The 12,329-nt window shown below is 35.5% G+C and overlaps 1 protein-coding gene across 8 annotated transcripts in view; it reads right to left on the reverse strand.

Annotated features, from left to right (window-relative positions):
* RIC8B (RIC8 guanine nucleotide exchange factor B) overlaps nt 1-12,329 on the reverse strand; it is a 91,113-nt gene that overhangs the window by 34,081 nt on the left and 44,703 nt on the right. For all 8 annotated transcript variants that reach the window (XR_012078453.1, XR_012078452.1, XR_001459183.3 and 5 more), the window contains 3 exons: nt 8,279-8,507; nt 7,269-7,364; nt 1,484-1,628 (listed from right to left, as the gene is read on the reverse strand). Coding sequence is in view for 3 of the 8 variants with exons in the window: in XM_072973067.1 (XP_072829168.1) it covers nt 1,484-1,628; nt 7,269-7,364; nt 8,279-8,507 (470 nt within the window). In the remaining 5 variants the exon portion in view is untranslated. The remainder of the gene's footprint in view (nt 1-1,483; nt 1,629-7,268; nt 7,365-8,278; nt 8,508-12,329) is intronic.

The raw sequence follows: 12,329 nt of genomic DNA on the forward strand, positions 1-12,329 counted from the left end.
ATATGTATATATATATAAAATTTGAATTTTTGGAAACTTTAGCTGTGCTGTCAACTTTGGAAAAAGTATCCCAGTTGTACTGTGTTTGGTTGGCATTGTACAGAAATTAACAGCCATATTGGTCTAGAAATGTTAAACATACTTTTTTCCGTTTGTACAGGGGTAACACACTGTGTTAAATATGTAAGGTCTTATCTACATGGGTTTGATTGCAGAAACTTTAATAATAAAGTATCCTCTAAATAATGAAAAAAAAATTCAAACTCATAGTAACAAAGAGTAGAAAGAATCCTGGTTACCAGGGGTTAGAGGGTAGGGGAAATAGGGAGATCGGGTCATAGGGTACAAGTTATAAGATGAATATGTTCTGGGGAATCTGATGTACAACATGGTGACTATAGTTAATATCACTGTATTTTACACTTGAAATTTGCAGAGAGTAAATCTTAAGCATTCTTACCACACACACACACACCAGAAACACACACACATGTTTGAGGTGGTGAATGTATTAATTAACCTGACTGTGGTAATCATTTCACAATGTCTAAGAAATCATCATGTTGTATACTTTAAATATATGCAATTTTATTTGTCAATCATACCTCAATAAAGCTGGAGAAAAAAAAAATCAACTGACTTAATATTTTGAGAGAAGTGAGTGAAGCTTTCCACCTCCAAATTAACTATCTCACACAACTGGGATACTTGAGAAAAGTGAAATATAAAATCTACTTAGTTGAAGTTTTACACTAGTACTTTCAATAAACAAGGAGATGAAGAAGGAAGTAGGTAAGAATATCTAAACAACTTAGTCAAAGTTCCTTATTTAGATAACTTGCCTTTTGCAGAGCAAAATAACCCACACAATTTTAGGAAATATTTTAAATTCTTAGCTGTATCTCAGAAGACAGTCACTTTATATATACCTATAAAGTAGTACTTATTACACTGTAGTAATAGTTACTTTTTAATTTCCTCTACTTATGTCTTACCCTTATCTCAAGGGTAAGGGGTATATGTTATGCATTTATAGCTCATATTCAATAACTATTCATTGATTAAAGAACTTAGGAACCCAAAACTCCTATAACTTTAATTCCAAGAGGAATTAAAAAGGAGAACTAACTCAGGCCTTTGCCTCGTTATCAAAATAGTAGCATCTGAATTACTTAAGCGGGTTTTTCATAATGGTTCCAGGCCCTGACTCATCAAGATCAAGAAGTCTGGGTTAAGGGTACAGAAGGCAAAGTTAAATGTGAGTGTGTTTGGTGGTGTATTGGCCTGCATGTCTCTATGAATTCAGAAGCATATAGAAAATGCTTTTAAATTATTAACTTTTATTATCTCCTCAAGCCCTCTAATGGAACAGATAGGGAATAAGCTCCAAAAAGAGCGGAATGAGATGGCCACTACTAACAGAAACATTTCTTAAATTCCCTCAGAAAGATAAAAAAAGTAGAGGGAAAAGAGTTTAACCCACCTCTTTCTTTGCAGAGGACGAAAAGGAATTCAGCAGCAATTTGCTTGACTCCAAGGTCAACGTGTGTCATGAGGCGCACCAACTTATTTCTTACAGTTGAGCCAACTTCAGGTCGATTTGTCACATCCCTCAATGGTGGTAAAACCTAAGGGCACAAATGCAAAACCATCATCAATCATAAGTACTAAAGTAAGTGAGAATGGTACCATCCAAATAATTAGTCTTGCAATGTCTACAGAGCTTAGTTTCCTAAGTGGGGAAAATGTTTAAAAATAAATAGGTTTGCTTCCAAATAAAATAAAACTAAACAACAACAAAAACCTCAAATGATTTCATGCTTGTAATGAAGTTTCATTTGAAGAGAAACATCTCATCACTGTACCACCTGATGTAGTCAGATCCATTTCTGAGTTTTTACTTTTTTCAGCACTTGGAATGCCTCTGCTGCCTCTATCAAAATCCATTTTAAAGTTTGGGTCAAATTTCTCTTTCTTCCACAGAGACTTCCTTAATATCTTGACATAGTGGTTTTTCCCTTCTTTTAATTCCTGCAGCATTTTCATTAATTACTAAAAGAAGGCACTTTTTTTCCTAGTTGTTTTATTGTATAATAAAAATGGTTATTAATTACTGAGTGCTTCCTATGTGCTAGTTGTTGTAATAGATGATATACATACATTCTCTGTAATCAGCCCTCATAGTATCCTTGTAAAGGAAGTAGTAACATCACCACCACTATTTTACATACTGAGCCTCAGAGGGAATACATAACTTGCTTGGTCTGTCTGTGTGCTCACTCACTCACCTATCAATGCATCCACCTAGATTGGTTCTCCTACTATCTTGCTGGTTGCTTCATCTTAACGTCTGTGCTAATTCTCTTTCTTTTCTTGTTTTCTAAGCACTGGAATATTCCAGAGTTGAATTTTTGGGCAACATTTCTTCACTATTTTGGCTCACTCTATTGGAGATCTCATTCCGTTTTACGGCTTTATATGGTCTCTATTTACTGATAACTCCCTAAAGTATACCTCTATCTTGATTTCTTCCCTGACCTCCAGACTTCTATAGGCTTCTCAAATTTAGCATGTCCTAAACAAAATTACTGAAGCTCCCAACAAAGCTGTTACTTCTGTGGGTTTCCATCTCATTAAATGGCAAGTCCATGCTTCCAACAGTTTGGTGCAAAAACCTTGGAAACATCCTTGATTTCTTTCTTTCATACCACATATCCAATCCATCAGCAAGTTAATTTGGCTCTACCTGTGAAATATATCCATAATCCAACCACTTCTCTCTACCTCCTCTAGCATTACCAAATCCAAGCTACCAATATTTCCCACCTGAACTATTACTACAGTCTTCTAAGTAGTCCCTGCTTCCATCCTGGTTCTTCCATGATTAATTCTCTACATAGTAGCTATGATGATCCTTTGAAAGTCAAATTATGTCACTCCTCTTCTCAAAGTCCTCCAGTTCCCATGGATTCTCATCTCACTCATAGTAAAAGATGTGGTCCTTACAACTTCCTTAGGTTTCACATAATCTGGCTTCCTGCTACTTTTCTGACTGAATTTCTACTATATTTCTTGCTTACACCGCTATAGCCATATGAACCTCCATGGAACTCCTTAAACACACCAAGCACTTTCCTGCCTCCTGGTCTATATATTTGCTGCCCAGAAACTCTTTTTCTAGAAACTTAAATGGCTCACTCCCTTACTTTCTTCAGGTCTCTGTTCAAATGTCATTTATAGAAAGGCATTCCCTGACCACCCTATATAATTAACCTTCAATATTCTCTTTTTTTATCCCCCTGCCTCTGCTTTAATCTTCCTCATAGTACTAATTACCACCTGACACAGTACGTTATTTCTTCTTTACTGTCTGCCTTCTTCCCGAGAGTCAGTTCCATGGGGACAGAGATTTCTTTCTGTTTTGTTTACTGCTCTCAGTGCCTGGCATATTACAGGTGTTCAATAAATATCTGCTGATTGAAGGAAGAATGAGTCAATTCAAGTAACTTTTTAAAAGGTGCCTTTTCTAAGCTAGGCACTATGCTAGGAAATGATAATAGACACAAAGTCAAATTATAATTTACTATGCCAGACTCTTTTTTTCCTTTTCTATTATGGTTTATTATAGGACATTGGATATAGTTCCCTCTGCTATACAGTAGGACCTGTTGTTTATCTATTTTATATATAGTAGTTTGTGTCTGCTAATCCCAAACTTCTAATTTATCCTCCCGTTTCCCCTTTGGTAACCATAAATTTGTTTACTATCTCTGTGAGTCTATTTTCTAAATAAGTTCATTTGTATCATATTTTAGAGTCCACATATAAGTTGTCTTTCTCTTTCTGACCTACTTCACTTAGTATGATAATCTCTAGGTCCATCCATGTTGCTGCAAATAGCCTTATTTCATTCTTTTATATGGCTGAGTAGTATTCCATTGTATACATACACAACATCTTCTTTACCCATTCATCTCTCATTGGACACTTAGGATGCTTCCATGTCTTGGCTACAGTAAATAGTGCTGCTATGAACGATGAGGTGCATGCATCTTTTCAAATTATAGTTTTCTCTAGTTATATACCCAGGACAGGGATTGCCAGATCGTTTGTATGCCAGACTCTTTATGTGTATATTATTTTTATTCAATCCATTCAACTTCTTTTCTTCCTTATCTCTTTTTATATTGAGTGCCTACCATGTATCAGGAGGTATTGGAGGCCCTGGAGATACAGCTATGGAAAAAAAATGGAAACTAAATCTCAGAAAATGGAGTAACCTACCCAAAGCATTTACAGAATCCATATTTCAGTATCTCTGGTAGGGTAGAGCACAATGCTCTTTGTGCCCTGTAGGCACAAAGCTATTGCACAGTAAACTATTATTTGATTCAGCCAACCATACTGAGTTTATCTCCCATAGAAGAATGAGACATGTAACAAGGGATTTTGTGTATTATATACCTACAGTTCCAAAGTACAGTCTCTATTAACAAAGGTTATTTGTTGCACAAAAATTTTGTTAGCTATGTTTTGGTTCCTTAAAACAAGTTTTTAAATTGAAATTTTGTTGTTTTTATCCTTATACATCATACCAGACAAACTGCATATGTATGAAGCCTTTCTATTTCCCCCCAATGCTACTGTCCAATACATTTTTTGCTTTTCTTTTCTGGGTCAGTAATTTCTACCATCTGTTCTCTTTCTACCTGCCCAAATATTGAATACTCAAGACCAATTTCCTTTGCATGTACACAAATTTGATTTAATCAGGCATTAACTATAGGACATAATAATTAGCCATGGTTCCATTTATACTATTATCAAAGCTAATCATCTGCTACATTAAGTTCTGCCTTTCTTGATCATCATAGTCTACATTACATCTTCCTTAGAAGGGAAGTTGATTTCTGTATTGTGCCTTTCATCTTTCTTTAGTTATCTTTTACTTGTCATGTCTCCTTTATCTGTACTGTAGTATTTCTTTGAGGACATGGAGTGCGTCACATAATCTTTTGTATCTATATAATGTGTGGCCCAAGGCCTTTATACAAATAGGGTTTTTTTGGCTGTCCTGGTTAGAGATAGCAAAATCTAAACAGTTTAGTTGAACATGGATCTCCAATGTGAAAATGCAAAAATATAGAACACTTATCTTCATTTATTATTCTTCACCAAGTCCTCACAGTCACATTAGGATGTCTTAATCAAACCTGTAAATGACCTTAATTGGTCAATTAAACAATTTATTTTGCTTAAATGATAATTCATGCTTTAATGGTTCCTATTCTTCCAATAGACTGTAAATTCTTCAAAGATAGAGTCCCTATACTTTCTAATCTCTCCTTACCAGCAATTACCTATTAATATGGTCTATACATATAGTAAAGTGTTTATTAAATCTTTACCACCAACACACAGAAGAAATGAACCTGGTTCATTTATTATGGAAAATTCTTTATGGCAATAAATGAACAATGGGATGAATGGTGATATCATGTACTGAAATGTGAAAATAAGAGAAAGAGGGTGAGGGGACGGGAAATCAAGAGATTAGTTTGGGATACGTTAAACTTAAGACATGTACTACACATCCAAGAGGAGGAGATGAGTAGGCATGTTATATTAAGTCTGGAGCTTAGGGGACAGGTCAAGGCTAGAGATAGAAATTTGGGACTTATCAGCATATGGATGATTTTCAAAACCATGACTGATCAATCAGATCACCAAGGGAGTAGAAATGGAGACAAAGATACTACTATCTTCGGGCACTCAGATACTACAAAGAAGAGGTCCCTTATTGTGTCCTAGAAACCAAGTGAAGAAAGTATTTCAAGAAGGAGAAAATACTCAATTGCATCAAAATGGTACTGGGGAATTAAAAAATGATTTGAGAACTATTAGATCTGGCAGTATTAGGTTGATGACTTTTGATAAATACCTTTGCAGTGCAGTGGAAAGTGTGAAAACCTAACTACAGTGGGTTCAGAAGAGAATCAAAATGAGTAAAAAGAAGAGAGAGGGTGAGTACAGAAAACTCTTCTGAGGAACACTGCAAAAAGAGCAGAGAAGTGGAGAGGCAGCTTGAGAAGTGGGATTAAGGGACGGTTTGGGGTTTTTTTTTTGCTTTTAAGATGGAAGATGTGTTTGGGTGAAGACAAAAATGATCCCGTACATTAAAAAAAATGATCAATGTAAGAAGAAAGAGAGGGAATAAATGCAGGAGCAAAGTTCTTAAGGTTAGAAGGAAAGGGATCCAAGATATGAGTGCAGAGGCTGGCCACAGAAGGAAGCAGGGACAACCCATCTGCTGTGATAGAGCAGGAGACACAGGATATGGTGGTACAGATGCAGACAGAAAGTAGATGCTGAGAAAGATCTTACCATGAACTCTCACTATAACCATCTTACTCCAAACCATCATCAGCTCTCTTTTGGGCGGGTCTCCTCACATCTGCTACTCACACTCCTCTAGTCTATCCTACATATAATAGCCAAATTAGTTCTAAATATAAATGAGGTCCTAGTATTGCCCTTCTCAAAACAGTCTCATCTTTCCCATCTGAGTGCTTTCCCATCTCACTTAGAAGAGATTCACAAGTTCTATATTACAGCCTTATGTTATTTGATTTTTGCTTACCTCTTTTACTTCATCTTTCACTCTCCCACTCACACATTGGTGTCTAGCCTTGCTTTTCCTTAAGCATGCTAAGGCATCCTCTCATCTCAGGGACTTTGAACTTGTTCTCTCTGGTACAGTTCCTCTTCTAGAAAATTTTCAGAAATATTCTCAGAGAATATCCTCTTCCAGATATTCTCAGAGGTCCAGTTCTTATTTATCCAAGTTTCTGCTCAAATGTCATTTCCTCAGAAAGGGCCTTCCTTATTCCCTTAAATTTTCCTTTCCCTTGTATCTTTTTTCAGAACACTTATCACTACTTGCCATTGTATCAAATATCTGTTTGTTTACTTTTTGTCCCCCACTATAAGGTAAACTCCACAAGGCAAAAACTTCATCTATATTTCAATGCTTAGAACACAGTACACAGATCTCTCTAAACATTTGTTAGATAAATGAATAAATAACTCAAAAAATATATAGGATCACTTATTTCTGGGTTAGGAAGATTTCAAAGATTAATAGTATCTTTTCTGAATTTCTAACATTCTAATGAAAACCACTGTGAAAGAATGACTCATTAATTTTATGTTTAAAAAACACATATAAGAAGATTAGCTTTGAGATGTAATACATATTAAACAGTTACCTGATCTTTGAGAAATTTTCTGATGTTTCGATGGGCTCGGGAGCATTCTGTTAATAGGCTGAGAACCGGAGTTAGACCCTCTCTATAGCTGCTTCCCTATAAAGAAAACCATACATGCTGTGTTAGTTTAGTCTCTAATAGTATTACTTTTCTCTGTATAACTAAGTATATTAATACTCCCTTTTTTTGCTTCTTTAAAAATTATAGTCAATTTACAATGTGTTCATTTCTGGTATATAGCAGAGTGATTCAGTTTTCTATGTCTATATTCCTTTTCATATTTTTTTTTCATTACAGGCTATTACAAGGTATTGAATATGGTTCCCTGTGCTGTACAGTAGGGCCAAATACTCCTTTTTTTGAGAGGGAAACATCTTATGTTACCAAAGCCATACAAACTATTTTAAAAATTATTCTTCTAACAATATTCCTATTTCATAAGTTATCTTCATGTTTACTAATGCACATTTTTATCCTTCCTAGATTTTCCTACATTTTGCAGGGCCCTCCCTGCCTCCTTGGCTTAAATGAGGCAAGGTTTTGATGACCCAACCATACTACCTTGCTGCCTTTTAATATTAATGTTACCTGACAAAAGCAAGTGACAGAAAAGAGAAAACAAGCAACAACAAATGGAAAGTTGACAGTTTTTTTAAAAAGATGTCTATCTTTTAGGTATTGTGGAAAGTACTTATCATCAAGTTTTTTGGGGGGATAATTTTTACATCTGGGACTTACAAAATACCTACGTAGAAAAAGTTTTTCTTTGTTTTTAGGTATTAGTCACAATTTTGGTGTTGCATCAACACAATTTTCAGCTTTAAACAAATTCACTTGGTTTCAGCAATTTATCATTTATTGTAGTAAAATGGTTCTCAGACTATAAATGATTATTCAAGATGTCAACTATAAAAAAGTTTAAATTCAAAAATCACATCCTGTGATGTCTGTATGTATGCACATTTGTATTCAGAGGCATCTTCCCAAGGCCTCCATTTTATCAGTCTTACCTTGTCTATTCTCTTCTCCATAAAACTGAGTAAAACATGAATGGCCTCCATATTCATACCATTGTATACCATGGTACTATTTTTCAAAACTGTTTCTTTCTCAGTTGTTTTATCACCGGGCAGTTCATCCAGAGTAGTTGCCTCTTGGGCTGTTTCTTCATGGGTTAATGGACAAATGAGAACATCCAAACAAGAGACTGGAACGTTGCTTAAAAGGTTGACTGCATTACTGAAAAGCAATTTAGAAAGACAATATTTTAATTTGACTGAATAGTCCTTTAAAATGCAAACATAATAAGAAGTTCAGAAGTGACTTTTAGGAGTCAATTAAAATTCTTTTTCAAAATGCGCCTTTAATATTATGTGGCATTTGCTGACTAAGAGAAAATAAAGAGAACTGTTTCAAATACACACATGATAAATTAGAAAGAACAGATGTTAAATGGACACACACAATCACATGATCTCACGTCACTTGCAGAAATGCTAAAATAAGAATTAGTGAGCTTTAACACCAGCTCTTTAATTTTATTATGACACAATACTAACTTCACAGTTTTCCTTGGGGTTTTAAATTCTTTTGTGGATCCACTGGTGTTTTATTATTCCTTAGATACAACATATTTGAGAAGCACTGTATATAAGCACCTTATCACAGAGGCAACAATATTACAAAACAAATACTGCAGGATTAATTTATCCTTTCTAGATGTAGAAATATAATTTTTAGATCATCCCATTTTTTGTAAGACATTTGCAGAAAATAGGTAATGGTGCTTTTTCTCCTCCTCTCATCACCAGACCTCTTCAAAATAGGCCAACATAGCTATTTCAAATCTCTATCCCCCTAGGCCTTTCTGCTATGTATTAATGAAATAATGAGCCTGGGATGTGCACCAGTAGGGGGAACCCAAACCTCGTATTTTTTGGTATTCCCTAAAAATCTTTTTCTGTTGCTCAGTGTATAGGAGATTAAAATGACACTAACAATTTAAAAATTAGACATGCTCTCAATTAACATCTTTTCCTTCATGTACTATTTTATATTCTTTCATTTAAAAGGAGAGAGAGGTGGTGTTCTGTCCTACTGGATCTTAGAAGCCTGTGCCTCAGAACTTCCTGATAAACAACAATGGAGAGACAGGCATTACATTTCCTAGTGACTGAGAAGCAGATCTAAAAATAACCACATCCTGACTAAAAATAAACTCCTGCAAATGCAATTTAAAAGTCTAACCACTTGGAAACCAAATTCAGGGGTTAATCTAACTGATGCTGTCTTAATTTAGACCATAGTAGTCCCTTTTAATTTAGATTATGGTGACACCCTCAAAAATAAAACAAAATAAACAACAAAAAAACCGAGAAATAAAATAAAAAATATTTTCTCTCCTTTATCCTGAAGTGTGGCTCCGTTTCCCCAAGAATGAATATATTCTTTTTATATTATGGGAAAAAAGTTAATAAGAACTCAAAGTTTAAAAACCAGACAATATTGAACAGTAAGTGGTAATATAGAGGGCATGAAAAAAATTAGAACCAAGAACAAAAATAATTTAGTAAGTCCTATGAATGAATGGTTCCTGGTAAAATACAAGTTATTTGATTGTTCCCACTCAGAATCTACTATTATTGCCGCTGCTGCTACCACTATTAAACAAAATCCCTAATTTTGGTTATTTGTAAATAATTACAATTGGCTGAAATACAATGCTTTTCCCTCAAACTTTCTTTTTAAAATTGCCCTTATCTATAGATAAAAACATTTTGATTCTAACTTAAGCATTTGGAAACTGCTATTAAATATCATATAATTTAATATTCACTGGGGTTAAAAGAAAAAAAAAAACCAGAACTCTACCTTAGAATTACTTTCTAATAGTGTAAAAGCCATTCTGATATGTTAGGGTTCTTTTTTCAACATATAGGGCAATACACTGGAGTCCACCAATAATAGTATGATTCCCTGAATCTACCATAGAGACCACACAGAAAAGTTTAAGGTAATGCATTTCATTACAAAGGAATGTTTCCCTTTAACTTCATTTAAAATAAGCAGTTTCCAGGAATTTAGTAAATTTACAAAACCAAACGTAGAGTTTGATTCAACAAATATTTGGAGGTTTTAGACTTTTCAAGAAAAGTTCTCAATTTCTCATTTCTTATCAAACAAGTGAGCTCCCAAACAACTACAAAATTAATTTTCTGGCTCACTGTGTTTCAGCTATTCTTTTTAAGTAAGGAAGGCCAGCTTTTTGGGCTCTGCCACTTCTCTGACAGTTTTAATTGTGGCAAAAGAGTGTATGAAATTCTCCAGCTACCAGGAAGTCAGTGACTATGCACAGATCTGCACAATGGTGTTTGCATTCCTACTCCAGGGGGTAGAAATACTGTGTATATTACTCTCCCCTTTTCAGCTTCCTAGAGATCATTAATCACTGGGACATGACATCCTCCCACTCATGCTCCCAGCCCCCTCCTGATACGCAGATTCAAAAGCTGGGCCTATTTAGAGCTCCTTAATGCTCCGATTAAACTCTTGTTAGTTGTGAGAGAGGGAAGGCAATCTAAAATCCAGTCCAGTCAGTTGCTGGGCTAAACATAATTTAATACCAGATGACATTGAGGAGCATAACAGTACATGTAGACCTATCGCTATTAACAAACCTTCCTGGTCAACTGTATATTCTCTGTATTTGGGGCTCACGTATCTTTTTTCATGGCTAGAAAATCTACTTAAATAAACCTCAAGATCTCCAAAAGATTTTCAGCTGTAAATACTTGAGTTTATTTTAATCTAATTCAGTTCAGTAATTATTTATTAATTACTTATGCCAGACATTGATTTAAGCAGGTATTATGAAGAAAATACAGACAAATCCCTGCCCTTACAGAGCTTATTTTACAGCATGGAGAGAGCAGTCAGTGAAAAGTAAACAAACAAACAAAAAGTTAATGGAATAGAAAGTGATACATGCTCTGAGGATACAATTCAGGAGGGTAAAATAGGACATGCGAGTTGTAATTTTGCTAGGGTAGTCTGGGCAGATCTCATTGAGATACTGTCATTTAAACGAAGACTTAGAGAAAATGAAGGAGTGAGCCCTGTAACTATGTGGGGAAAGGGCATTCCAGGAAGAAGGGCAAGAGCAAAGGCCCCAGAGCACAAGCAGTGGCATGTTTGAAGAAATGCAAAGAAGTTGGTGTAGCTGAACCACCAAACAGGGAAAGGAGTAGGACAAGAGATCAGCTGGGTAACAGGGGGGCCAGATTAGTTTTGTAGACTATTACAACTTTAGTTTTTATTCTGAATGAAATGGGGAACCACTGAAGGGTTTTCATAGTGATACTCTATCCTTATGTTAAAAGAATCACTCTGGCTACTGTATTGAGAACAGGTGGTAGGACATAAAGGGTGAGGAGAACCAGGTAGACGAACAGGGTGGTAACAGAGAAGTGGTCAGATGTGGCTGACAGGCTAGTTGTGGATATAAGAGTCCAAGTTTCCAGCCTTAGCAAGTGGAAAGCTGGAGCTGCCATAAACCGAAATGGGGAATACTGCAGGAGAAGCAGTTTTTTAGGGGAAGAGTAAGAGTTTAATTTTGGATATGTTAAATTTGGGATGTCTGTTCGACTTCCAAGTGGAGATGTTAATAAGAAGTCAACTGTAAGAGTCTGGAGTTCAGGGAGGGACATCTGGACTAGAGATATAAACTGTGGAGTCATTAGCATGGAGATGGTATTTAAAGATAGAAAACGGGATTAGATCAGTAAAGGAGTGAGTGTAGATTGAGAGACTATGAGAACTCGGCCTGGGGCACTCTATCATCCAAAGGCTGAGCAGGAGAGGAATAAATTACAACTAGTGAGGTAGAAAGGAAACCAAGATAGTATAGTACCCTGGAAGAAAGTATATCAGTAAGAATGGAGTGATCACCTGTGTCACGTGATGCAGACAGATCAAGTAAAATGACAACTAAGAAATGTCCACTGGATTTAGCAACAGAGAAGTGAACTTAAAAATAGCCAATCTGGTGCAGCAATGGGACTA

The sequence above is a fragment of the Vicugna pacos genome, chromosome 12 (assembly GCF_048564905.1).
Source record: "Vicugna pacos chromosome 12, VicPac4, whole genome shotgun sequence".
Classification (NCBI taxonomy): Eukaryota; Metazoa; Chordata; class Mammalia; order Artiodactyla; family Camelidae; genus Vicugna; species Vicugna pacos.